Source organism: Mesocricetus auratus, unplaced genomic scaffold (assembly GCF_017639785.1).
Source record: "Mesocricetus auratus isolate SY011 unplaced genomic scaffold, BCM_Maur_2.0 Super-Scaffold_100010, whole genome shotgun sequence".
NCBI classification, from domain to species: domain Eukaryota; kingdom Metazoa; phylum Chordata; class Mammalia; order Rodentia; family Cricetidae; genus Mesocricetus; species Mesocricetus auratus.
The window spans coordinates 22576669-22600109 of record NW_024429194.1 but is presented as its reverse complement, the minus strand read 5'-3'; the positions used below and the strand labels follow the sequence as shown (position 1 = coordinate 22600109).

The following is a 23441-nucleotide window of genomic DNA, read 5'->3' as shown; positions in this document are numbered from 1 at the left end:
GTCTATGCATCCCTGAACCGGGAGTGGTTGTGGTTGTGAGTTTTCATGTTGAATCAGTGTTGTCTCTGCCATTCACACTTGAGGGTGTATTCCCTGACCAATCACATTTAAAAACAAGTGTGACCCAAATCTGGGGGGCGGAGCTTATGGGTCAGTGTAAACGCAGCACCTCACAAGAAAGAAAGAAGACAAGCATTTGGCATATTCTGGCTCAGAACAGAGAGACAGCCCCTCCACACAGGCTGGCAGGGACAAAGGTATTGGATACTGCCTGCCAAGAGGCAGTAGAAGGGTGTTTACCCCTTGAGTCTTGTAGGTCATGCTATAGAGGTAGAACTCTGTCCCAAGGGCCCATGTAGACCCCAGATAGACATGGTGATGTGTCTGAGTGCATGGCAGGGAGGATAGGGCCCATGGCATTTCCCAGGATTGTAAGGGCATTAGTTAATTGGGGGCAGGGCAGAGCCAAGGCATCGTTACAAGGTGGAAGACAAGCCCTGTCAGCTAGCTGGCACTGGATCATGAACAATATTCGAGAAACCAGTTTGGCAAGAGGTCTGATGGCTCCATTGGTGTAGGCAGGGAGCAGAGAGCTGAGGTGACAGAGAGATGCCAGTACACTTGGGGTGCCAGGGGGCCCCGTTAGACAGCCGGATATACTGACAAGGAGGCCCTGGAAAAGCTACTTTCCCCAGGCAAGATCCAGTAAGGGGAGCCCTTGCAAAGTCCTTGCTGGGGAGGCAGCATGGACGTCAGCCACCATTCCTTCTGCGTGTGGCTCAGAATTACATCTAAACAGCAGAAAGGGGAAAAAGAGAAATAGATCACCCTGGAAATCCTGACAGCAGCAGGATAAATTGCATTCACTGGCAGGGGTGAATCTGGCACAAACCAATTCTGCGAGTTAAATTATTTGCTTCCGACACTTGGTGACTCTGTGACTCTGCATTATGAAGCCTTTACAACAAGGCAGGACAGCCCTGATTTCAGAGGATTAAGATCCTGGGTTTTTTACTGTTCTCCTATTTGTAGAATTCAACATGGAATTCATTGTCCAAAGGGATGCTAATGAGCATCAAAAGTCCATGCTAAACTCCACCTAGGTTATGCTCTCCAAGGATGCTCTAATCCAATGTCACCTCAGAAACCAGTTCAACATAAACACATCTGTGCTCGTTTCTGAGCACGTGGGGTATACATGTATGTGATTGTACATATATGCATGCATGCATGTAGAAGGCATGCATCATTCTTCAGGTGCTGGACACCTTGGGTTCTTTTTTTTTTTTCTTTTGAGACAGGTTTCTTATTGGCCTGGAACTCACCAAGTAAATTAGGCTAGCCGGTCAGTGAACTCCAAGTGCACTTACTCTATCTGCCTCCTCAGCACTAGCATGACAAAACATGTGATGGCATGCCTGACTTTCAGTGGGTCCTGGGGGTTGGACCCAAGTCCTCATACTTGTATAGACAGCATTTTACTACCTCCTTAGCCCTCCACACTAATTATCACGCAGAGATTCTTACTATGTTTGCTGGGGCTTTCTCCAGATGACATAGCAGAGTGGGTACTTAGTCATGGTTGAATACTTTTTAAAATCATCATTTCTAAGCTTCCTGAAAGCATCTAACTTAGCATGTTTTAAAGGCTCAAAAAGCAAACCTCGGACAAATACTACCCCAGACTTCTTCATGGTGCATGTGCTGGCAGGAGACAAAAATACCAGCACTGTGGGTAGCCGTGTTGAGATGGTATTTCTGAAAGTGCTTCACAGTGGACGCCGCCTCTTCCCTGTCCCCCCCCCCCCCCCCCCCGCTACTTTCCACTGAGGAGGGAAGGACTGGTCTGGACATTCTGTGCTCAGGGGAGTGGGCAGGGACTGATGCAGGCTCTCACTTCCGTTACCAGTGGGTCTCGGAATCTGCATTTGACACCACCGGGGGACCAAGGTATCTGAATGCTGATGCTTCTACCCCATCCCCACCCTCCCACCCCCTACCAGTTCCTGTGCTGGAATCTAGAGCCCAATGTAATAGTGTTAGAAGGAAGGGTCTTTGGGGCAGTGGGTCCCATGGGTAGAATTTATCCAAGAGGCTGCACAGTGCCACACTGTTCCTTCTGCCATGTGGACTCTTATTAGATGATCCACGAAGCAGAAAGAGCGGCCCTCTCCAGACACGGATCTGCTGGGTGCTCTGAGGGAAACCATCTGAAACATGCTTTAGGGTTTGGATGCAGCACTCCCCCGCAAAGGCTCTCATTGCAGCAATGGTGAAGGGTGACCTCCTGGGAGGTAATTAAGTGACATGGACACTTTTAGCTTTAGGTCAAAGAGCAGGTTGTTCCAAGGTGAACTCTCTGGCCCTGGACCTCTCTAGCTTCCTTCCCATAGTCTGCCTTGCTACCATTTCCTGTGTGTGCCACGGTCCTTCCTCACCATGGCTAACGGGAATCGGTGCCCTGTGCTTACACCTAAAAAAAGGTGTAACGGTCCTAGTCTCAGGTATTTTGTCACAGCAACACAAAATATATGAAGACATTCAATCTAAGGTATGTGGCAGGAAGAGGGCGTATCTTTCTAAAAACAGTATCTGTGGTCCTTTGAATAAGAATGATCCCCACAGGCTCACATATTTGGATGCTTGGTTACCAGTTGGTGCGAGGTTGGGAAGGATTGGTAGGTGTGGCTTTCCTGGAGTAGGTGTGTCCTTATTGGAGAAGATATGTCACTGGGGGTGAGTTTTGAGGTTTCAAAAGCCCATGGCAGACCCAGTATCTCCCTCTCTCTCTCCCTCTCCCTCTCTCTGCCTACTGCCTGCCTGCCTGCGGATCAGGGTGCAGTCCTCAGCTCCTTCTCCAGCTCCATACCATCTCCCCGCCATGGTGATAATGAACCTCTGAAACTATAAGGAAACCCAATTAAATGCCTTCTTTCTTAAGGATTGCCTTGGTCGTGGTGTCTGTTCACATCAACAGAACACTGATAAGACAGTACCCATCCCCATAGACACATGAAGACAAACCGCCCTTCCTGCCTTTGTAGACCTTGGCTTGAGGGTGTGGTTTCTGGAGCTGTAATCGCCATTCCTAACCCAAAACCCAAATAAAGGAGGTAATGCAGAAAAGGAGGCAGGGTGACTGTGTAGGTGAGGGACCCAGCTCTTGAACTCTCATTAAACAAGATGGGCCTCCTCCATTGCTGAAGCCCCTGTGTTTCTGGATAGAGTTACTTCCAGCCCAACACTCACACCCGCCGTGTTAGAACATTTCAAAGAGCTCCACACTCCAGCTCCAGCCCTCCTGTGTGTTACAATTGTCTAACACACCATTTTTCATACTCTTTCATTTTTATCTTAAATTTCAATTTCCATATCGATAGGACAGATTTATCTTGTACAACTTCTGTCCTCAACGTACTGCCAATGCCTCACGGTTTGGTTTGTTGTTTCCTATTTGTGTCACTAGTGAGAGTCCCCTTGGATGTTAATGTTCCCCATCAAAGCTCTCACTTATATGATCTGCAGGCAGAGAGAGCAGAAAGGCTTTGTTCCATTTCCTTCTGAAATGATCTGTCCTGGGTTGGCCATGTTCTGTTAGAAGGGGAGCCCCCAGTTCCTCTGACCAAAGTACCCCACCCCACCATTCAAAACCTTTCTTCCTGAAGAGAAAGCATTTTTCCTTTAAATCTTCTGTGCTACTTGGAAAGGGCAAGCTACTCACTTATTATTTAACAAGCAATGTCTCCATGCCAAGCATCATGTTAGGTACCAGAAACAATGCACAAGCGTATTCACACCCCCAGCACCTTCAGCCTGACTGGTAGATAACCACAGAGACAAAAACCAGAGTTGGTGCAGTTTACCCTCAGGCAGCAGTCATCTCCTAGCCTCCTGCTCCATCCTCCCATGGCCCTGGCAGGGAGCTCTGAGCGCCAAAGAGTGGCCTCCCTAAGAAGTCTTCCTACAAGCACACACCTTTAATCCCAACACTTGGGAGGCAGAGGCAGGTGCATCTCTGTGAGTCTGAGGCCAGCCTGGTCAACAGAGAGAGAGTCCCAGGGCAGGCTCCAAAGCCACAGAGAAACCCTATCTCGCAAAACAAAAACAAAACCAAAAAACAAACAAACAAAAAAAGCCTTCCTAGGACTGGGTTTGCTCCACCTGCTCCCTGGAGACACTGTTTCTCTCACAGGGTTTGGCGATGGAAGATAATTATTACATATCGTATATATTGGAATATGAATATATTTACAATGTAAAATTGTATTTAAGAGAATAGACTGTTGATGGCTCTGACAACATTCCAGAATATTTTCAAAGCAGCTAGCATCGTTTTCTGATTAACAGGAACCATTCACAGGTGGCCCTGGTGGTAACACCAGAAATAATTTGATGTCAGCAGCATTTTTTTTTTTCAAGCCCAAAGCTTCAGCTCTCAGGACACCTCAATCCTGAGGACTCATGCGGCTTCCTCCCAGCTCTGGAGGAGTAGGACCCCCCAAGTGCTGATCCCTTGGGGCCACCCTGGGCCACCTTCCTGAAAGAGTCTCTTCATCTCCTGGGGGGGGGGGACCCGGTGGCCCGCCTGCCTCGATCATTTCCACTCCTGCAAAGAGGGCACAGCCTGCTTGGCTCTTCCCAGAGCTCCCGAGTACAGCTTCAACTCCTGGCTACCTTCCAGGTCCTCTCAGGACCTCCCTGAAGAGGTCAAGAAAAGCTACAGCCTCTTCCCCCAGCCAGGCTACTGCATTCCCCCTCTGGGGGAAGAAGTGAACAGAAATAGCGTTTTCTGCAGGAAAGGGCTGGACCAAGAGTGTTCTCCAAGAGACATCAGGATCAAAAGCCACTGGTACAGCCCAGCGTAGAGTCTCAAGCTTGTAATTCTAGCACTTGAGTTCTTGTTCTAGTTCTTGAGGCAGGGGGGCCTGCCTGCACGAGGTTCAGGCTAGCCTGGGCTACTGAGTAAAATTCCAGGTCAGCCAGGGCTGCAGTGTGAGTCTCAGTCTCACAAATAAACCACAATCCCTGGCTAAATTAACCCAGCGGTGCAGCACTAATAAAACACAGCAGTTCTGCCTAGAAAACCATTAGAACCATTCATGTCAAAAGCCGCATGCCAGCCCAACAGCCAGGGGCCCCAGAGTCCACCAGACTCGGATGGCCCAAAGGAGATGCTGTCTGTCCGGGACTCACCTATTTGTTCAATAAGGTTTCTCCAGGAGTCGGCGGGAATGGGATGGATCATCTGCAGGGCCTCGGTGAGTGTGGTGGGGCTGTCAGTGAGGGCTGGGCACTCCTCGGGCGTGGTCCCATTTCCAGGGGTGGAAGATGACTCGCTGTAAGAGAGGGAGGAGAACCGGGGCCGTTTATTTTCAGGCAACGACACACCTTGGCTAGATCACAAGAGGCGACTCTCTGTCGGCACAAGTGGCTGCTGGCCAGGGGTACTGCCCTGTGCGCATTCAAACCAAGGGGGCCACAGTGGACGCCACGTGTCCGGGCCAGGCGAGTCCTACAAACCCTTTTTGTCACCATACCAGGGTGCGACGGGGTGATTCACTCCTACACCAGTCCGCCCAAACCTTCATGTTTTTCGAGCTCGCGGGCAGGCGTCGGAAACTTGGCGTACCCTGATCGCTCTGCAGCGCTGACGGCCGCCCCAACGGGTCCTGCTAGCCCAGGGCCACCCTAGTCGTCGCTCGCACCCAGACCCCACTCCGGATTCTGATCTTCCAGTCCTAGAGTCTCCGAGCGCAGGGCAGCACACGCACGCTCTGGGTGCCAAGGATAGGGTGCAGCAGGCTACCCCATGCAGGAGCTAGTAACCTAGACTAGGACATAGAGGTTTCCCGGGGGGGGGGGGTGCAGATCCGACGGTTAGAGTTAGTCGGGGGCAGCAGGAGCCTAGGGGGCCAGGGACCCTGATAGGCCGCAGGGGTCGGTGAACATCGCCCGTCCGAGACGCGAGTGGGAGGAAGTACGCAGGGACGGCTTTGGCATGCCGGGGCCGGGATGCTACCGGGCCTCACCTGCCGGGCAGGTGTCCCGTTGCTGAGTCGCGCGTGTCGCTCTCCGAGGTGGAGCTGTCGTGGTCCACGGCGCAGGCGGCGCTGAAGGCTGCAGCCAGCAGCTCCATGGGGGCAGGAGACAGGGTAGGCGCAGGGGCCGGCTGGGGGCCACGCGGGGGGGCCCAGGGCCCGACCGGGGGCAGCGCGCGGGCTCTGGAGAGAGGTCGCAGCGCGCGCGGCTGGAGTCGGAGCTGCCGCCGCCGCCGCTGTCGAGCGCTCCCGCGGACGAGAGCGCGCCTGGAGGCTCCCGGGGTTGCCACGGCAACGGGGGAGGCGGACCAGGCGCGCGCGGCGGGGGCGAGGCCAGAGGCGGCGGGGTGGGGGCGCTGGGGCCCGGTGCACCCGGACCAGGGGGCGGTGACTCTCCACATGGACCGGAGCCCTGCGGCGCCTGCCTCCCCCCGCGGCCGCTGGGTGCTAGGGAGATGCGGGGACAGAGGGACTGCGAGCTGCCGCCGCCAGTCTCCCACTCCTGTCGGTGGGCCGGTTGCGGCAGCTCTGCCTCGGGTTCCTGGAAGACGCCGGGCGGGCACTGCGACCCTCGGTCCCATTCCTAGATCTGCTGCTCCTTGTCCACAGCGGGGACCCTTGACAGTTCCCATTACAGTTGAGTCTCTTAGATCGTGTCTCTGTCACTCGGCCTAGGGAATGTATGTCCTCTAATCCCAGCTGGAGGAAAAACAGCGGTGTCTCCTGTTTGTGGGGGGCGGGGGGAAACACCAGTGCGGACGTCTCTCCTGAGTGGATCTCTCTGCTGGAACAATCTCCTACCTACCCCAGAGCTGACAAACCGGAGTTAAAGAGAAAGACAGAAGTTCTCTGAAACCGCTTGTAGGATTTTCCTGCCCATTGATCTTTGAGATCTGCACCTTACTGTTTGTTAGCTAATACAGGGCCCAGAAAGCGCAGATAACTGAGAGAAGTAGGTGTGTTGGTGTAGCATAAGCTCAGATCCACTCAGAGGGAAGGGGAGCATGGGCCAAGGCACGCAGCTCTTCCATCATGCTGCCAGCTCGGGTGTGACATGGGAATCTGGAGGGCCTGCTGCCCGGTCCCCTTAGCGGGAGCCCAGCCTACTCCTCTTGGTCTGCGTCCAGGTGACAGCTTTGTCTGAAGCAGCTGCAGCCAGATCTGTAGGTACCTGGGAGTGAGGATGAGGTAAAATTTTCCTACGCATGGCCCCCTCCACACTCCACCTGTGGGCATTGGGTTAAAGGAACCAGTTCCCAGGGTTTTGGAGCAGCTATATTAATTGGTTGACTTTGCCCCCTTTTGTGTGTATGGGTATTTTGCCTACATGCATGTATGTGACCACGTGTTTGCCTGATGCCCTTGGAAACTAGAAAAGGACATTGAATCCCCGGGAACTGGAATTACAGATAATTGTGAGCCACCAGGTGGATGCTGGGAACCGAACCTCGGGCCCTTTGCCTGAGTAACAAGTGCTGTTAACCACTGAGTTGCTCCAGCCCCAAGCTTTGCTCGTTCTTGGATGAGTAAATGGGAGGCAGGGCTGAACAAGCCAGAGAAACAAGGAAGTTTAAGTGAAGGCTGGGAATTGGGGGGGTGGATAATTTTAATTGTCATTTCACACTGCCTGAATGAGGAATTATCTACATCAGCCACGTCTGTGGAGGAATTGTCTTGATTAGGTTAAATGAAGTGGGAAAACCCAGTCTACCTTTGGCTGTGCCATTCCCTGTTTGGGCCACGGGCTGCGTAAGAGTGGGGGGTAAAACCCTAAGCTAAGTGGTCTAGGTATGCACATGTCCATATCTCTCTGCTCTTGGCTGTGGGTGTGATTCGACCAGCTGCTTCCAATCCCTGCCTTGAGTTAAACAAACCCTCTCTCTCCTTAGTTCCTCTGGGTAAAAGTGTAGGCACGGCAGGAGGGATCTGCCATTCCCAGGTTGCATCTCTCCCTGACTCAGTGAGGAGGACTGGAAGTGGCATAAAGCCCCCCCAACCCTGAAGCTGCACCTCATCTCTAGTTCCCTGAGACACAGGGTTCTCTCAAGGCCTTACGGGAGTTGAGAGATAACCTCCAGGTCTGTACCTGCCTCAGTGATTCTGCTCCTGGATACTGCTCCACCCAGCCTCTTCTACAGTTCTGTTTGCTCCATGGCCATCCCCATCATTACCACCCAGGCTCTGCTCTGACTGCCATGATGAAGCATCAGAGATGGGGTGGCTTCTGCACAATGCGAGTCTATCTTTTACAGCTCTGGAGGCTAATGTCTGAGGATGCGCAGGGCAAGGGCACTGCAGAGCACTGACTTCTCATTGTCTTCTGGCAGAAAGGGAGGGAGGGTGTTCCCTGGGGTCTTTGAAATCCCATGGAAGGGAGATCTGTCCTCATGTGATAGAAGCTTCCCAAAGGCCAGTGTCCTAATAATACCATATTGTGGGGGATCATGGCAACATATGAATTTGGAGAATACATTCAGTTCCTAATATTCTTCCACTGGAGCCTCCCACCCCCAATTTATTTCTCCATACTCAAAACTGCATTTCATTCATCCAATTAACACAACAGTCCTAACTTCTCTAAGCACCAAGCCTAAAGTCATCTAAATCAAGTGTGGCGGGCAGGATAATTCTGTGGTATAGTGCAAGAACCTGGGTTGAATGCCCATCCTGGGGTGAAAGAAAAACTATCAATAACAAGTTAAATATGGTTAAGATTCAAGGTCTGGTTTATCCTCAGAGATCAAACATGATATGCCCTTCTAAATATAGTATTTAAATAGGTGGGGACTGATGTCCCAGTTCCAGAAAGGAGGAGTAAGATTGAAGAAAGAGGTGACAGGTCCCAAGTAAGAATCCCGGTGTGATGGTCTATTTTCTTTGTCTGTTTGACTGGGTTAGAATCATCATGGAAACACACCTTTGGGTGTACCTAAGAGGGTTTCCAGAAATGAACAAGATCCTCCATGAATGTGGGCGGCGCCATTGATGAACTGGGTGGGGTCCCAGGCCTAGTGAAAAGGAGAAAGCTTGACAAGCTGCTTTGTTCCTCTGTTTCCTGCCTGGGGAACGCAATGGGGCCAACTGTTTCACTCTCCTGTCATACACGGTGATTTTCCTACCACGATGGCCTGCACCCTCAAACCACGAGGCAAAATAAAGTAAAGCCTTCCTTCCTGAAATTGCATTTGCTGGGAATTTTGGTCTGGGAGCAAGAGTGGTAGCTAAAACACCTGCTCAGGGGGCTGGAGAGATGGTTCAGGTTCAGCAAGAGATCTGTCTGGAAGGAATGAAGCAGAGAGTGATACAGCAGGGTACCTGATGTCCTTTGACCTCTATGTACAGGTGCACAGGCATGATCCCCTCCCCCATATACATACAACAGGCATGCATACCACTTACATACATATGTATATAAAATAGTTTTAAAATATCTTTTCTCAATTAGTCTTTCTCTGTGTCCTCTTCCTAAGCTGTGGGCTTGATTGCAAATACTGCCATTGGAGCTCTGTGACCTGAAGAAAAAGCCAGCCTCCTCCTGCCGTCAGAGCCTCCTGTGTCCCATTACCCCTAGCTCTCTCCAGGCAGGGGGATACTGCCTTTTATTCCCCCTAGGTTTTTGGCCTGGGCTTACTTTCCTAGGCTGGATAAGAACCGTCCCCTCCTCTAACACGTTGCTTCCTTGGTGATGTCTTCCAACTGGAAGATTGTCCCCACCCGGCCCTCTTCCCTTTATCCCCAGCAGTGGCTACTTGGCATGGCGACACTCTGTGAACCAGGCATCCCTGGGAAGAGTGTTTCATGGGCTGTGAGCAGAGCCTGCTGATTTGCTTGGCTCTGTCCCTTAAATCCGATGTGCCACTAAATGGAAGCTGTTACCTTCACACTCTCCTGCACCAAAGAATAAAGATTCAACTTTTCTAAAATCTCAAAAATACCACGGTGAAATTACATACATTAACATGAATATAATAAAATCTTCCAGTGGAAAAATAAGCTAAAAATATGCTCCTAATTATAAAATCAGTTTAGAGACTCACTGAGACATGTAACCTTAAGCTAAATTCCCCATGTTCTAATTCCCATCATATTTAGGGCTTATTAAGGAAGCTATTATTAAAATATCTACTTCCCTGACATTTTTCTCTGAATCATTCACAAAGTAAAGCACTAAGAGATATTTCTACCTGTATAGCACACAGAAGGTTCACCATATACATGTATGGATAATTTAATGTTACGTTTTTTAAAAGAGACATTTAGTTTTTTCTGGCAGTTTGTCCAAGAATTATTTGTCTTCTTTTAGGTCATAAGTATTGGCCTTTTCTTTATATGACAAACCCAGACTTTAGGTATCTTTGTTGATGCTTCCTGAGCCCTAGGTCTTGTAGGTGGCAGATTTGGAAGCAGATTGTGGTGGCTAGGGTCCTGATTGTCAACTCAACACACTCTGGAGGCATCTAAGGAAAGGCCTCAGTTGAGGAACTGCCTTCATCAGGTTGGTCTGTGGGCAGATCTGTGGGAGATTGTATTGATTATTAATTGATGTAGGAGGACCTAGCCCACTGTGGGTAGTGGCGGTCCTCAGGCTGGAGTTCCTGGTCCTTAGAAGCTAGTTAAGGATGAGGCAGGGAGGGAGCCAGAGAGCCTGCTAGCAAGCAATGTTCCTTCATGATTTCTTTCCATCAATAATGGATCATTACCGATGTGTGCAACAACAACAAGAACAAAAAAAACAAAAACAAAAACAAAACAACAACAACAACAAAACCTTTCTTCCTCAAGTTGCTTTTGTCAAGCGTTTTATTACAGCAACTGAGATGAAATTAGAGCAGTTAATTTAATTCTCAACTCAACCCACCCAAGAATCACTGGGAAAAGAGTCTCAAGAAGGGATGGTCTAGATCAGTTGGCATTACTGTGGTGGGTTGTCTTGATTGACTAACTGGTATGGGAAGAGCCAGCCTGAAAGTAGGCATACTACTCTTTGGTTTGGGTCTTGAGTTCTATAAAAGTAGAGGAAGCTGGCTGAGTACCGAGCCTATACGCTTTTACTCCCCCCCAACACCCTCTGCTCTTGACTGACGATGTGCTGTGACCAGTTGTTTCAAGTTCCTGATGCTTGCACATTCCCACAGTGATGGACTGTGAGCTAAATAAGTCCTTTCTCCCCTAAGTTGTTTTTTTGTCAGAGTATTTTTATCATGGCAACAGAAAGGTAACTAGGTCACATATCATAGTTAGTTAACATGACTTTTGTGGGATAAGGAGCCATGGTTTATTTTTTCTGAATAAGGAATTAAACCCAGAGTCATTTACATGGTAGGCAAGCAAACACTCTACCCTGATCTACACACCAGATCTGGAAGACACAACTTTCTACATTGTCAATCTATTTTCAGGGTCATATTGTATGCTGTCAGGCTTATACTCATAGGAAAAATGCCTTATGTGTGTGTGTTTTTTATATAAAAGATAAAGATATATTTTTAAGTATAAATGTATTCCTCTGTGGTAGTTTGAATGTAATTGGCCCACATAATCTCATAGGGAGTGGCACTATTAGGAGGTGTGGCTTTGTTGGAGTGGGTATGGCCTTGTTGGAAGAAGTGTGTCACTGTGGGCGGGCTTCGAGGTTTCCTATAGTCAGGATACAGCCCAGTGTTTCAGTCCACTTCCTGTTCCTGCAAGATGCAGGACTCTCAGCTACTTTTCTAGCACCATGTCTGCCGGCATGACACAATGCTCCCTGCCGTGATGATAACGGACTAAACCTCTGAAACTGTTAGCTGCCCCTCAAATGTTTTCCTTATAAGAGGTGCGGTGTTCATGGTGTCTCTTCACAGCAATAGAAACCCTAAGACATCCTTCAATAAACACTACAAACTTCTCAAAAGCTCCCAAGAGCATTTGTCTGTATCCTGCATCTATAAACACAATTGTTTATTTCTGTTGCTTCATGGGATAACCTATACATTTGAGATTGTCATGTGTCATAGAAATGTAAACAAAACCAACCAGGTTCTGTGTAGAGAATTCAACATATCTCAAGAGATCTGGCCTTTGTCTGATTCTTCTGACAAGTGAATTCTGAGCTGTTGGAGAGCATGGGCTAAAGAGTATGTTTGTTTACTCAGGGGCTTCATGTCACTTCAGATAAGGACAAGGCATTGGGGCACAAGGTATGGGTTCAGACTTCAGAGCTGAAAACCAAGTCCATTCCCCCTCCCTACTAAAAAACTGAACACTGAGGCTCAGGTGAGATCCTCTGGTTGGCCTTTCTCTTCCTTCCTTCCTTCCTTCCTTCCTTCCTTCCTTCCTTCCTCTCATCCTCCTTCTTTACTTTCTTCCTTCATTCTTTGTCATCCTTTGCCCAAGAAAGTTAGCACTGACCCAGGTACCATGGGAGAAGAGAAGACCATGGTGGTCTTCTGTATGTGGAAGTCCCTTGGCTCGATTCTGCTCGTCTCACCCCTCTGTTGATTTGAATGTCCTTTCATGGAACCACCACAATGTGAGTTTAATAGCCATCTGTGGAGTCCATGAGTGCTTCCAGCAAATTATTCAAGCTGGGGACTCAAAGACTTGTGACTGGACCCTGAGTTTGCATTAAAGCATGGCAGCCATGGCTCCTCCCAGCCTCCTCTGCTGCTCTTTCCTCTTCTTCTATCTGTCCTGAAGACACCCACCAGGTGAGTTTCCTCCAGCTCACTCATCCCACACACCTGCTACCCTCAGTGCCTAACTGGCAATGCATTGTGTGCTGGTATCAATGTCTAGCATGGCTAGGGGCAGTGGGGTGATGTTTGACAGCTACCATATCTGGGCCCTTACCTCTGCTAGTGCGTTCTGTCACCCCTGCATTTCTTGGGGATCACAGTGAGCTGTGACTATGTCACTTATCTCTGCAACCCCAGCCTCCTGCACATCTTTGGGCCACTGAGGGAGACTGTCAGTAAACACAATGAACATAATTAGGTTCCTGCTGTAAAGCCTGGCTTTAGATTTTCCTCTTCTATGTTGCAGCACCAGTGGTGCTTACATTGCATTTTGGGTATATTTGTCCAAAGGCTCCTTCAGTTGACTTTACTGGGACGGTGTTAGCAGTTCCTGGGATGAGAGCTCCCAGCTAAAAGGTAGCTGTGGTTTGTCATGGGGAGCCCTCAAACCCATTACACCTGGACGTGGTCTCCCTGAAAGGTACTTGCTTTGGCTTTTACTTTTTTCAACATGGTTGTTGCAGTGGGAGGTCATGCTTTTTAAATAGGGGGAAGGCTGGAAGATTGAGGAGAGCAAACAAACCCTTGTCTGGCATAGGAAGATCTTCTGAGCTCTGGGTGGGTTTCAATGGCCATGGGAAGTAGGCCTGACATCTTTCATATTGCCCTGGTGAGTGCATTGTCTGAATCAGTAAGAGGTAACCAAGAATCGTGCTGTACTTCCAAATGTGAGAGACAGCATGGAGGATGTCACTTGGCTGACCGAGTTGGAATTTCTGAGGCATTTTAATTAGCCATGTGTCCCTGGTACCTTCAGAAGCCTGGACTTCATAGGGCCCATATCTTCAATTATGAGCTGTCACCATACATGCCCCCCCCCCCGCCCTGCCAAATCCTAAATGCTACACTATTTGTATACTTTCCAGAAATGGTGGGAAACAGGGTGGATCTGAGAGATGGGTTTCTCCAGAATATTCCTAACCAAGGCACCTATAATATATAGCATATGGGGATTTGACTTGTGGGTGATATCACAGGCTTTTGACTAAAAGAAGAATCCTGAAGCCGGGACGAGAAAAGAGAGGACACACTGAGGATGAAATGAAGCAGTTGTCTAGATGCACATAATTTATACTGCGGTTATAACCACAGGGTCTATGGAGTCTTAATTAGAGCAATCGCCCCCTCATCTAGAGTGATTCATTTGAAACTGTCCTGTGAACTATATGCACTCATCCAATTCAGACCCATATTGCTGCCTTTGCAAGCTAGTTTCCAGAACACAACAGAAAGTGACACGGCTATTGTCGTTTGGTGTGAGAACACATAATTCATTGAGATGGAGATGGTGTTATCAGAAGTGTTCACACAGTACAGGGAAATTTGCTTGGGTTATTATAGAATATTATCTTTACTAGGCAAAGATGTGTTACATGTGTTTATGCTGCATTTGTTTAATGATGTAAGGATGTGTGTTTAATTATGAAAAGATATGTTGCATCTGTTTCACCTTGCCTGCCTAAGGCAACTGATTGGTCTAATAAAGAGCTGAACAGCCAATAGTTAGGCAGAGAAATATAGGAGGGGCTGCCAAGCAGAGAGAATAAATAGAAGGAGAAATCTAAGCTTAAAACGAAAGCAGGAACAAGAGGGGAGAGGAGAGAATGAGGGGCATACCTGGGGCAAGAAGCCACACACCTGCCAGGCAGACAATGAGAAGAAGGAAAGTACGATATACAGCAGTAAGAAAGGTAATAAACCCTGAGGCAAAAGGTAGATAAAGAGAAACAGGTTAATTTAAAAGAGCTAGCCAGAAACATGCCCAAGCTAGGCGGAGCATTCAAAACTAAAAATAAGTCTCCGAGTCATGATTTGGAACTGGTTGATTGCCCCAAAGAAAAAGCCTGGTACATGGGTTTCTGAGCCTCCAGCTTGCTGTGCAGCCAAGGGTGACCTTGAATTCCTGATCCTCCTGCCTCCACGCTCCAGATGTTGGGATTACAGACATGTACCGCCACACTTGAGTTTCAATCGGTAATTTAAACCCAGGGCGTCATGCACACTACATACTGAGCTACACTCTAAGGTATAAAATGTGAAAGAAAAAAACAACTGTGAATTCATAAAGTAAACTTGAAAGGATGGCATGTAGTTAAGAAAATTATCATTAGAAATCATTTCTTGAAGGTTACCAATAACTGAATTTTAGATAACAGGCCATAGTGATAAGCTGTGGGGTAACTTTTAATTTTATTTTGAAACCACCATCTTGCCCTGGCCATCCTGTTGGCCTTGATTTACAGGCAGTGACTACTCAAGGGTTTAGGGGGCTGTAGAGAGATTAGTGTGATTTTGAAGGAGATAAGCCGTCTTGGAGACATAGGGAGGTGTACCACCAAAATGCTAAGTCCCAGGTCCTTGCTTCTCTCTCGGCAAGCTTAGAAAATGGTTTTCTTTCCTGGAATTCAAAGCGTTGTAAGCAGATGTTTCAAAGAAAAAGTGTGACATCTCAAAAAAAGTCAGAAACACAACAAAGGGTTTTTAACTGGAGAGCCATTGGTTGCCAAGGCAGGCATGGAAGCCTGGAGTGCCCCTGAGAGGATGGGAGTGTGGACTGGTCTGACTCTCCTGAGGGCAGCCTCTAACTCTGTGCTGCAAGCCTGTGATTGTTCCTGCTCTACAGAGGAGACAATCTACTTCTAGGAATATATCCAGTGAACTGTTATGCCTGTGCAGAAAGAAATGGTTGCAAGGATGCGCTATTTATAACTGTAGCACTTAGAGCCATGTAAATAGCCAGTTACTGAAGATTGTGTGTGCACATGTGTGCGTGTGCATGCACGTGCACATCCGTGTGTGTGGGAGCTAGGAGTCGGTGGCAGGTGTCTTCCTAAATTGCTGTCCACCTCATTTTTATTTCAGATAGTCTCGCTGAATCTGGAACTTGCTCATTAGGCTGCTCTGGATGGTTAGCAAGGACAAGGGATCGTCTTGTCTGCCCAGTGCAGCGTGGTCACATGAGCCCTGAGAGTGTGAACTCAGGTCCTCATGCCTGTGTGGCAAGCGCTTTACCAACTGTCCTCTGCCCCAGCTGACTGTTTAAATAGTGGCACATCTCTCCCATGGAATACTGTATAGTTAGAATGATTTTAGAATAATATTTTAGAACCCGAAAATATGCCTATATAGTTTAATCAATTATATAGATGCCTATATAATTTTATAGTTTAAAAGCAAATATTATGACCTCTGGCTTGGTTTAATTTTTGTTTTCAGAGACAGGCTCATACTCTGTTGCTCATGCTAGCCTGTAATTCACGATGTAGTTCAGGCTGGACTTCAACTTGGGATGCTTCTGCTTCAATCCCGCAAGTGCTGGATTATAAGCACAAACCACTACATCCAAATTATTTTGCTTATACGTCAACTTTTAAGCATGGGATTTCAAGTGTGCACATGTCCTCTTAAGTTAAAGGATAGATGGAAGGGCCGATGAGATGTCTCAGTGGGTAAGTGCGCTTCCATGAAGGAGCCTCAAGACCCAGTTTGAGTGGCAGAAGGAGAGGACCAACTCTAGTGCTGTGGCATGCGGGGGCCCTGCCCCTGCCCATGATCTGAGCACTCACAGTGATAATGAAGAGATACGGGGGGGGGGGGGGGGTGCTGCAAGAACAATGCCAAAAGCATTGTACTGTACTTGTAGCTGGCTGGCTGGGTTCTGAGGGAACTTTCTTCTTTGTACTCATGTGTTTAATTTTTTCTACAATAAATGTGTCACTTACATAATAAGGGGAAAAGTTACTTTAAAAACAACATCAATCGTTTGACGTGCATAAATTTAGAGCCCGAGTTGAAAGTGCGCTGTAACTGTGGGAGATCATGATGATCCAGGAAGGGCTGGGGTTGCTTCTGCAGTCTCTCAGTTTACCTGAGAAAAATATCTCAATCCGTCACATCCATCAGTTTCTGAAAAAAAGAAAACCTTGGGTTTCCAGAGAACCCTGAAGCCACAGTTTCCAGTGCTATTTCCTGGCATCCTTAGCATTAAGGCACTTACCAGATACTCTGATCTGTCCGGTTTAAAAAAAAAAGTCCCTTTTCCAGAAATTGCCCTTTTCTTTCCAAAAATTTCAGTGTAGGAGTATGATCAGAATGCTGCTTCCATTTCAACCAGAGCTGTGATTACAGGCACTCACTATCTCCCGTTGGAGGTGGGGTCCTCCAGCACCCCTGGCTGGGCTCCGCCCCTCCCACTTGGCAGATGCCTCCCCCTTAGGAAGGCCCTGTCTCCTGCTCCAGAGGCAGAGCTGGGGGCCTCTGTGGACTCTGATCTCCCTTGATTTGAAAGTTAACTTGCTGGCCTACTGCACTGTTAGGGAGGAGGAATGGCCTGACTGGTTCTGTTTCTGCTTCCTTCCGGGGCTGCCAAGCAGGGTGCCTGCCCTGTCCTGGAAGTTCCTTGTACATCAGTCTGCCGAATGAAACAAATCGGGAGGTGCAGACACACGACCCTCCCAGCAGCCTCCAGCAAAACACAACCACAAACACCACCTTACAAACCTTTTTTCTTCTAGCCTACTCGTACTAATCTCTCCTTCCTGCTCCCTTAAGAGGAGTCCCTTAGCTAACACACTATGATTTTTCGGGGACAAATCTGTTTGCCAGCAAGAGCAGTGACTCCGTTCCAGTCTTTCTCCCTCTTGCCTGTTCCTCCCTTCCTGGGACTGACCAGTGACTGCGCTTTTTGTGCTTTCACAGGCAAGAGCGTCTCATTTTTTCCAGGCAGCATGTTAAGTTTTTGCAGTTCAGCCCTTGGAATGGCTTCGATTTGTCGCAGTCAGTGAACTCTCCCGGCCCCTCTCTCTGCTTAGCTCAAGCTAAAAAGATGACCCGTAGAGGGCTCTTTTTTCCTTCCTTTTTATGGGGGTCTCAGAGGAGGGTCCTTGATTTAGGAGAAGCACAGACTTCCAAATGGAACTGACATTTGTTCCTGAGAAAGAGGCCTCAGCTGTCAGTAGCTGTGCGTCCTCTAAGAAGTGATGGACTCTTCCCAGGAGAAGGGCAAGTCTGCTCCATGGCTGAGTCAGAAAAATGACAGCACAGAGTGGAAAATTCCCTTCCCTTGAAGAGCACCTTGGAGCATGCCTGCCCCTTCTCCAGCCAAGCCCTGGATCTAGCCACACCCCATGCTCCTTGTGGGGGTGGCCATCACTCTAGCCTCTTAAAGACAGAACTGTCTGAATTTTCTTCATTAAAATCTATGGTGATTATAAAAGTGAAAGCTAGAGATGTGTGCACGGACACTCTTCTGTTGGGAAGGCAAAATCTTTCCAGCCCCTATGGACAGGAATCAAGCAAAAACTCCTAGAAGCAGGCATACTTTTATCCCAGCAATTCTAGTCTAGAATGCTCCCCACACGTGGAACAAGACACACACAAAGTTAGTTGGTTGTGGCATCGTTTCTCAGAACTCTGTGTTGGAAACGACCTAAATCCCCACCTTAGAAGACTGGCTGGACACATTGCAATAGCTTTATGCAGCCCGGGAGATGCAGCTGTAGAAACAAGCACCAGAAAGGGAGCCAAACAGAAGTGATTGCCAGGGATGAGCTCAAGAAGCAAGGTAGGAGGGATCGTGAGCGGCTGCTGCTGTAACAGAACCGAAACAGAAGACAGTAACTGTCAAGAAGGCTTGGTGGTAAAAGCGCATGCTGACAAGCCTAAGGACCTGAGTTCAGTCCCCAGGAAACACAAGATAGGAGGAGAGAACCTCCAGGTGCACATTGTGGCATATGCATGCACACACACATAAACAAAATGTTAAAAAACACCTTTCAGACATGTGTATCTTCAACGACTCCCTGCAAAGGTAAAACTAATAAAAATGACTACTTCCATAGCAGTGGCAGAGACTAAGAATTTCCTGAGTGGAGTTTTGTCTTTCAGAGAGGGAGGGAAGGAGAGAATGAAGGCAAGGGCCAGGGGGAGAGAGAGGGGGGAGGGAGGGAGGCAGGGAGGGAGGGGGAGAGAGAGAGAGAGAGGGAGGGAGGGGGGGAGAGAGAAAAAGGGAGGGAGGGAGGGAGGGAGGGAGGGAAAGAAAGAGAGAAAGAGGGAGGGAGGGAGGGAGGGAGGGAGGGAGAGAGAGAGAGAGAGAGAGAGAGAGAGAGAGAGAGAGAGAGAGAGAGAGAGAGAGCTTGGATCCCAACCCCAGCCGTGCAGATCTGGGGTCATAGGAGCATTTGTGCAGAGCCAGCCACTGGCCTCACTGAGGAGCGAGTGTGGTGGTCCCCACCTGACTGTACGGAATCTCCTTGTTCTTAGGAGCTGCATGCTGGGTGTTTAGGGGTGAAGACTTGGGAGTCCTGGTTACTTTCACACAACTCAGGAAACGGAAAATGGAGAAAGATGGAACCCAAATATGCAAGGGACTGCCATCTTTTGAGTCTGTACTGAGAACACTCAGGAGTTCAATGTACCATGTTTAATACTTCCCTTCCCCTTCCTCCCTCCCTTCCTCTTATCCTTCCTTCGGGTACTGGGGGTTAAATTCAGGGCCTGACACACAACTATGCAAGTCGTCTTCTGCTGCACTAACAGTCCCAGAATTTTTTTTTTTGGCCACTTTTTATTTTGAGACAGGGTTTCTCTAAGTTACCCAGTCTGGCCTCGAATTTGCTTGTTGCCCACTCAGTCCTTGAATATGTGATATGCCCCCCCCAGTCACTGATGTGGTTGGGGTTGCAGGTCTGTACCACCAGGCCTAATCTTTTAAAAACCTTCCTTTATAAAATCTGGGGAAGCTTGGCATGGTGATTGAAGGACTCTAGCAGACCTGAGCATGGCAAATGTGGTGCCGACAGGTTTTGCCCGGCACTCTCTCTCCCTTCCTAAAGCTAGCCTCTAAAGACCATTCTCCTATTGACCACTGCCTCATCCCTGACACCACACACCAAGGTCCCACAACCAAAATTCATTATTGGCTATTATGTCCAAGCAGGATTTACCAGCTTACCCTCGCACAGACTCCCTCCCTTTTTCTCCTTAAAAACTCACTCCTGCAAAAACAAAACAAAACAAAACAACAACAACAAAAACACCTGCTTGCTGCTGCTGCTGCTGCTTGCTGGCTGCCTTTGCAGGCTCCCCTCTACTTGCCCCTCTGGGGTAATAAATCGCCTTTGTGCTGAGAATTTGGTGTCTGGGTGTGCCCTGTACCAACTCCAAGGGGGCTGTTTTCCCTTGCAGTGATGTATTTCTGTAATCCAAGCATTTTAGGGATCACAAGTTTGAAACCAGACTGAGCTACACAGTTGAAACCCTGTGACAAAAATAGACCAATAGGGGCCAGTGAGAGAGCTCAGGGCGTAAAGAAAGGAGCTTACTGCCAAGCCTGAAGTCTTGAGTTCCATCCCTGAGACCTTGCGGTGGGAAAGGAGAGGGAAGGGAAGGAAGGGCAGGGAGTGTGGGTCTGTGGGTTCCATTCCATCACCTCAAACTTCAGAGTTGGGGGTTGGGGTGTGAAATAGAGAATGACACCTCTGATGCAGAGGCGACAGGCTCTGTGATGTGAGGGGTAAGATGCTGAGGGGAGACAGGACGGGGAGGAAGGGTGAAGAGTTTTGCCAGTTCCCCAGCCTAACTTGGGAGCTCTGGGTACCAGTGCTGACTGGAACATGGGCCCACAAAGTGGGACCTTCTGTCCCTTTGATTTTCTGTGGTGTCTGCGGAGCATCTCAGGGCGGAGCCTCCACATCTAGCCTCTGAACAGTTCATCTCCACAGCCTCTTAAAGCTTAGGAGCAGTTTTTATCGCTTTCCTAGGTTCAGATGTCAGGGAAGTCCAGCCAGTGTCTAATCGCCAGTCAGGGAAGTCCAGCCAGTGTCTAATCGCCAGTGTCTCCTCAGTGCTCTTTCCAGTATCAGAGGCTTGTTTCTGAAATGCCAGTTTTCTCAATGAAATCACTGTCTTTATTCTCTTTACTTGTGAGTTGGTTTTTAAGTGGCTTTGTAGTGTGGTGAATAATCTTTTCATGTCTTTTTCTGCTTGCAAATTTTGAATGTTTATGTTTTCCCAACGGGTTTGTAAACACAGTGTTGTTTCCATGAATATTTTCCATGTATTTTTAACGTGACCCACTTCTTGGAAGGAACTAGCGTCTAAGGCTATGTGAATCAAGATAGCAAAGAGGGCCAGGTGTGGTGGCACATGGCTGTTCTGCCAGCACGTGGGAGGCTAAGGTATGAGGATCCCAAGTTCAAGGCCAGCCTGAGCTACATAACCAATTCCAGTCTAGCCTGGCCTGCACAGCAAGACCTTGTCTCAGACAAACAAACAAAGGAAAAGGCAGTGAGGAGAGCTGCTGTGTGCTGAGCATGGCTGGGGACCAGCTACGAAGCATCCATCCTTCATGGTTCCCACTCATCCTGAAGGTGAAGATTGGGAAGACGGGAGCCTCACGGGTCTTGTGGTCCAGCTCTTGCCTGTGTGCTGGCAGGACAGCTGAGTTCCAGAGACCTCTGCTGAGCCATGGCTGGTCCGGTGAATAGGGTTGGGGATGGAGCTCACGTCAGCACTTCCTCTCTCTCAGAGTCGATGTGATCTGCAGCAGCCGCTGTCAATCCTAGACCTCATCTGTCACTTCAACCCTTCTTTCATGAATATGTGATTAACTCCACAAGCTTCAGAGAAACATGAAAGGGGCAACAGCTGATGGATTTATAGTGCTAGCTGCTCGGGGATGAAGTTATTATTAACCAAATGACCATTTCCTATCCTACGTGAAGCCCCAGCAGAAGGCCAGGCTCTAAGTTCCCACATGGGGCTGTGGCTCACATCAGGGGCTCACTAGACAGTTGGCCCTAAGAGGCAGATTCTGAGAGTGGCTGATGGTCCTACTAGGCCCTTCTGGAAAGGTCTCTAAAGAATTTTCTTTGTGTGGTCCCTTCTGTCAGTACCCTGGCAAATGCTTTTGGAAAAATAATTGGATCAATCACATGCTTGAATTTATCTGCCTCTATTTTCTTGGTTTAAGAATCATCTTTGCTAATTACAGGAATGAAAGAGCATCTTTCAGAACCTGATAATGCTTTTTTTCTTTTTAATCTGAAGAAGGCAGAGTTCAATGTGGGTGTCTTGAGATGGGTTCCTGGGAGAGCCAGGCACAAGAGATTCGGTAAGGTAAGCTCCCAGAAACCCCTACCGGTGCTAAAGCAGGTATGGGGTAGCGAAGAAGCCCAGCTTGCATGCCATCTTGATGTCCTGGTCTCAGCTGCCCCCAGGAGAGCACAGACTACCCCTCAGAGTTCATTCCCCACCTCTTTTGAAGATGTAGGCAGCAAGCTAGTCCCCATCTAAGATCTCTGAGGAACTGGACCAGGAAGGTCAGCTACAGGGGTCCCATTGACAAGGGCCAGGAGAAAGCGGGGTTCTGAGAGATACGATGCCAAAATTCTACCCAGCATCGTCATCATATAAGGAATCACCTTGTATTTCTAGAAAACACTACCCAGGTATTGCTTATTGGTTTCCATGTAAAACTAGCCCAAAGACTTGCATTTATTATCTCCATTAGCTTCTGTGGACCATGAAGCCAGCTAGTGTTTCTGACTCTCATGAACTTGTGGGCAAAGCTTCTGGCTGGGTCTGCAGGCTTGCCTTCCAAGTTCATGGTTTCTGCCACTGGCAGGAAGTCTCTGCCACCTCAACCTTCCTTGCCACCACCCAGGCCCTTCCCTGGGCTGCCACGGGAGCACCCACATTGCCTTGCTGTGTTGGTCAGGGTTGATGCATTTCAGGTATTTCTGTTATCACAACAGTGACTAAGCTCCATCTACTCTTATAGTCAGTTGCTCTTGGGTACCAATACCAGGATGGGAGGCCCTCGGGGACCAAGCTGAGGTGGGCTCCTGCATAATTATTTAGTTTTTGCCAGAAAAGCAACAATGGGTGGTGATGCTCCCAGGAGCAGGCTGTCTCTTTCACCCCCTCAGGGGAGGTGTGAGCCACCCTGCCAGGTTCCCCCTGTGGTCCTCTGCTATTTGATGGTCTGTCTTGAGTGGCGCCCCTTCTCATTTCTTTTTCTTACACAGTTAGCTCTCTCCAGGCCAGGGCAAGGCAGGCTTTCCAGCACACATGTGACCTTGCAACCTGGCAAGACTTGAATCCTGGCATGGTCATTAAACTCCGTCAAAATAGAGCATGCTATTATTCTACACCACAGAGGCAAGGTCTTAATTTAGAGGTTCTGCGATCGCATGATGGGCAGTGTCGGGATCCAGCACTGACAGCAACAATTACTCGAGTCAGAGAGGAAAAAAATGAAAGCAGGAGTGTTCATATCTCCCCTTAGAGCTCAGTGTGCAAGCTGGACTCCGGGACCACCAGGATGCCAAAAAACCACGTTTGTTTGCTCCTTTTGGTCTCTATAACACTTCCCTGAATCTCTAACACACGATGGCCAAGACATTGTTCAAGGGAGAAGTAAGTAATTCTCCATGGGTTCTTGTGCTGCAGGAAGAATGCCGTACTTGGTTCATTGCTGCAGGCAGCTGAACAGGGAAGTCTGAGTGGCAGTGTTTCATGAGTTTCTCACCACAGGCCCAGGGCACAAGCCAGAAATGCAGCTCCTTGCCTACACTTCCACCAGAGGAGATACCTTGAGGGAAAGAGCAAACTACCGGGTCCCTGT

At 48.7% G+C, this 23441-nt stretch overlaps 1 protein-coding gene across 2 annotated transcripts in view; it reads right to left on the bottom strand.

Annotated features, from left to right (window-relative positions):
* Ngef (neuronal guanine nucleotide exchange factor) overlaps positions 1-23441 on the bottom strand; it is a 92751-nt gene that overhangs the window by 27791 nt on the left and 41519 nt on the right. The window contains exons 1-2 of one of the 2 annotated variants that reach the window (XM_040753085.1): positions 6030-6266; positions 5194-5336 (exon numbers count right to left, since the gene is read on the bottom strand). In XM_040753085.1, the coding sequence (XP_040609019.1) occupies positions 5194-5336; positions 6030-6136 (250 nt within the window). In that variant the 5' untranslated portion in view covers positions 6137-6266. Of the gene's footprint in view, positions 1-5193; positions 5337-6029; positions 6267-23441 lie in introns of those variants that run through there. The other variant, XM_040753086.1, reaches the window with a different exon arrangement.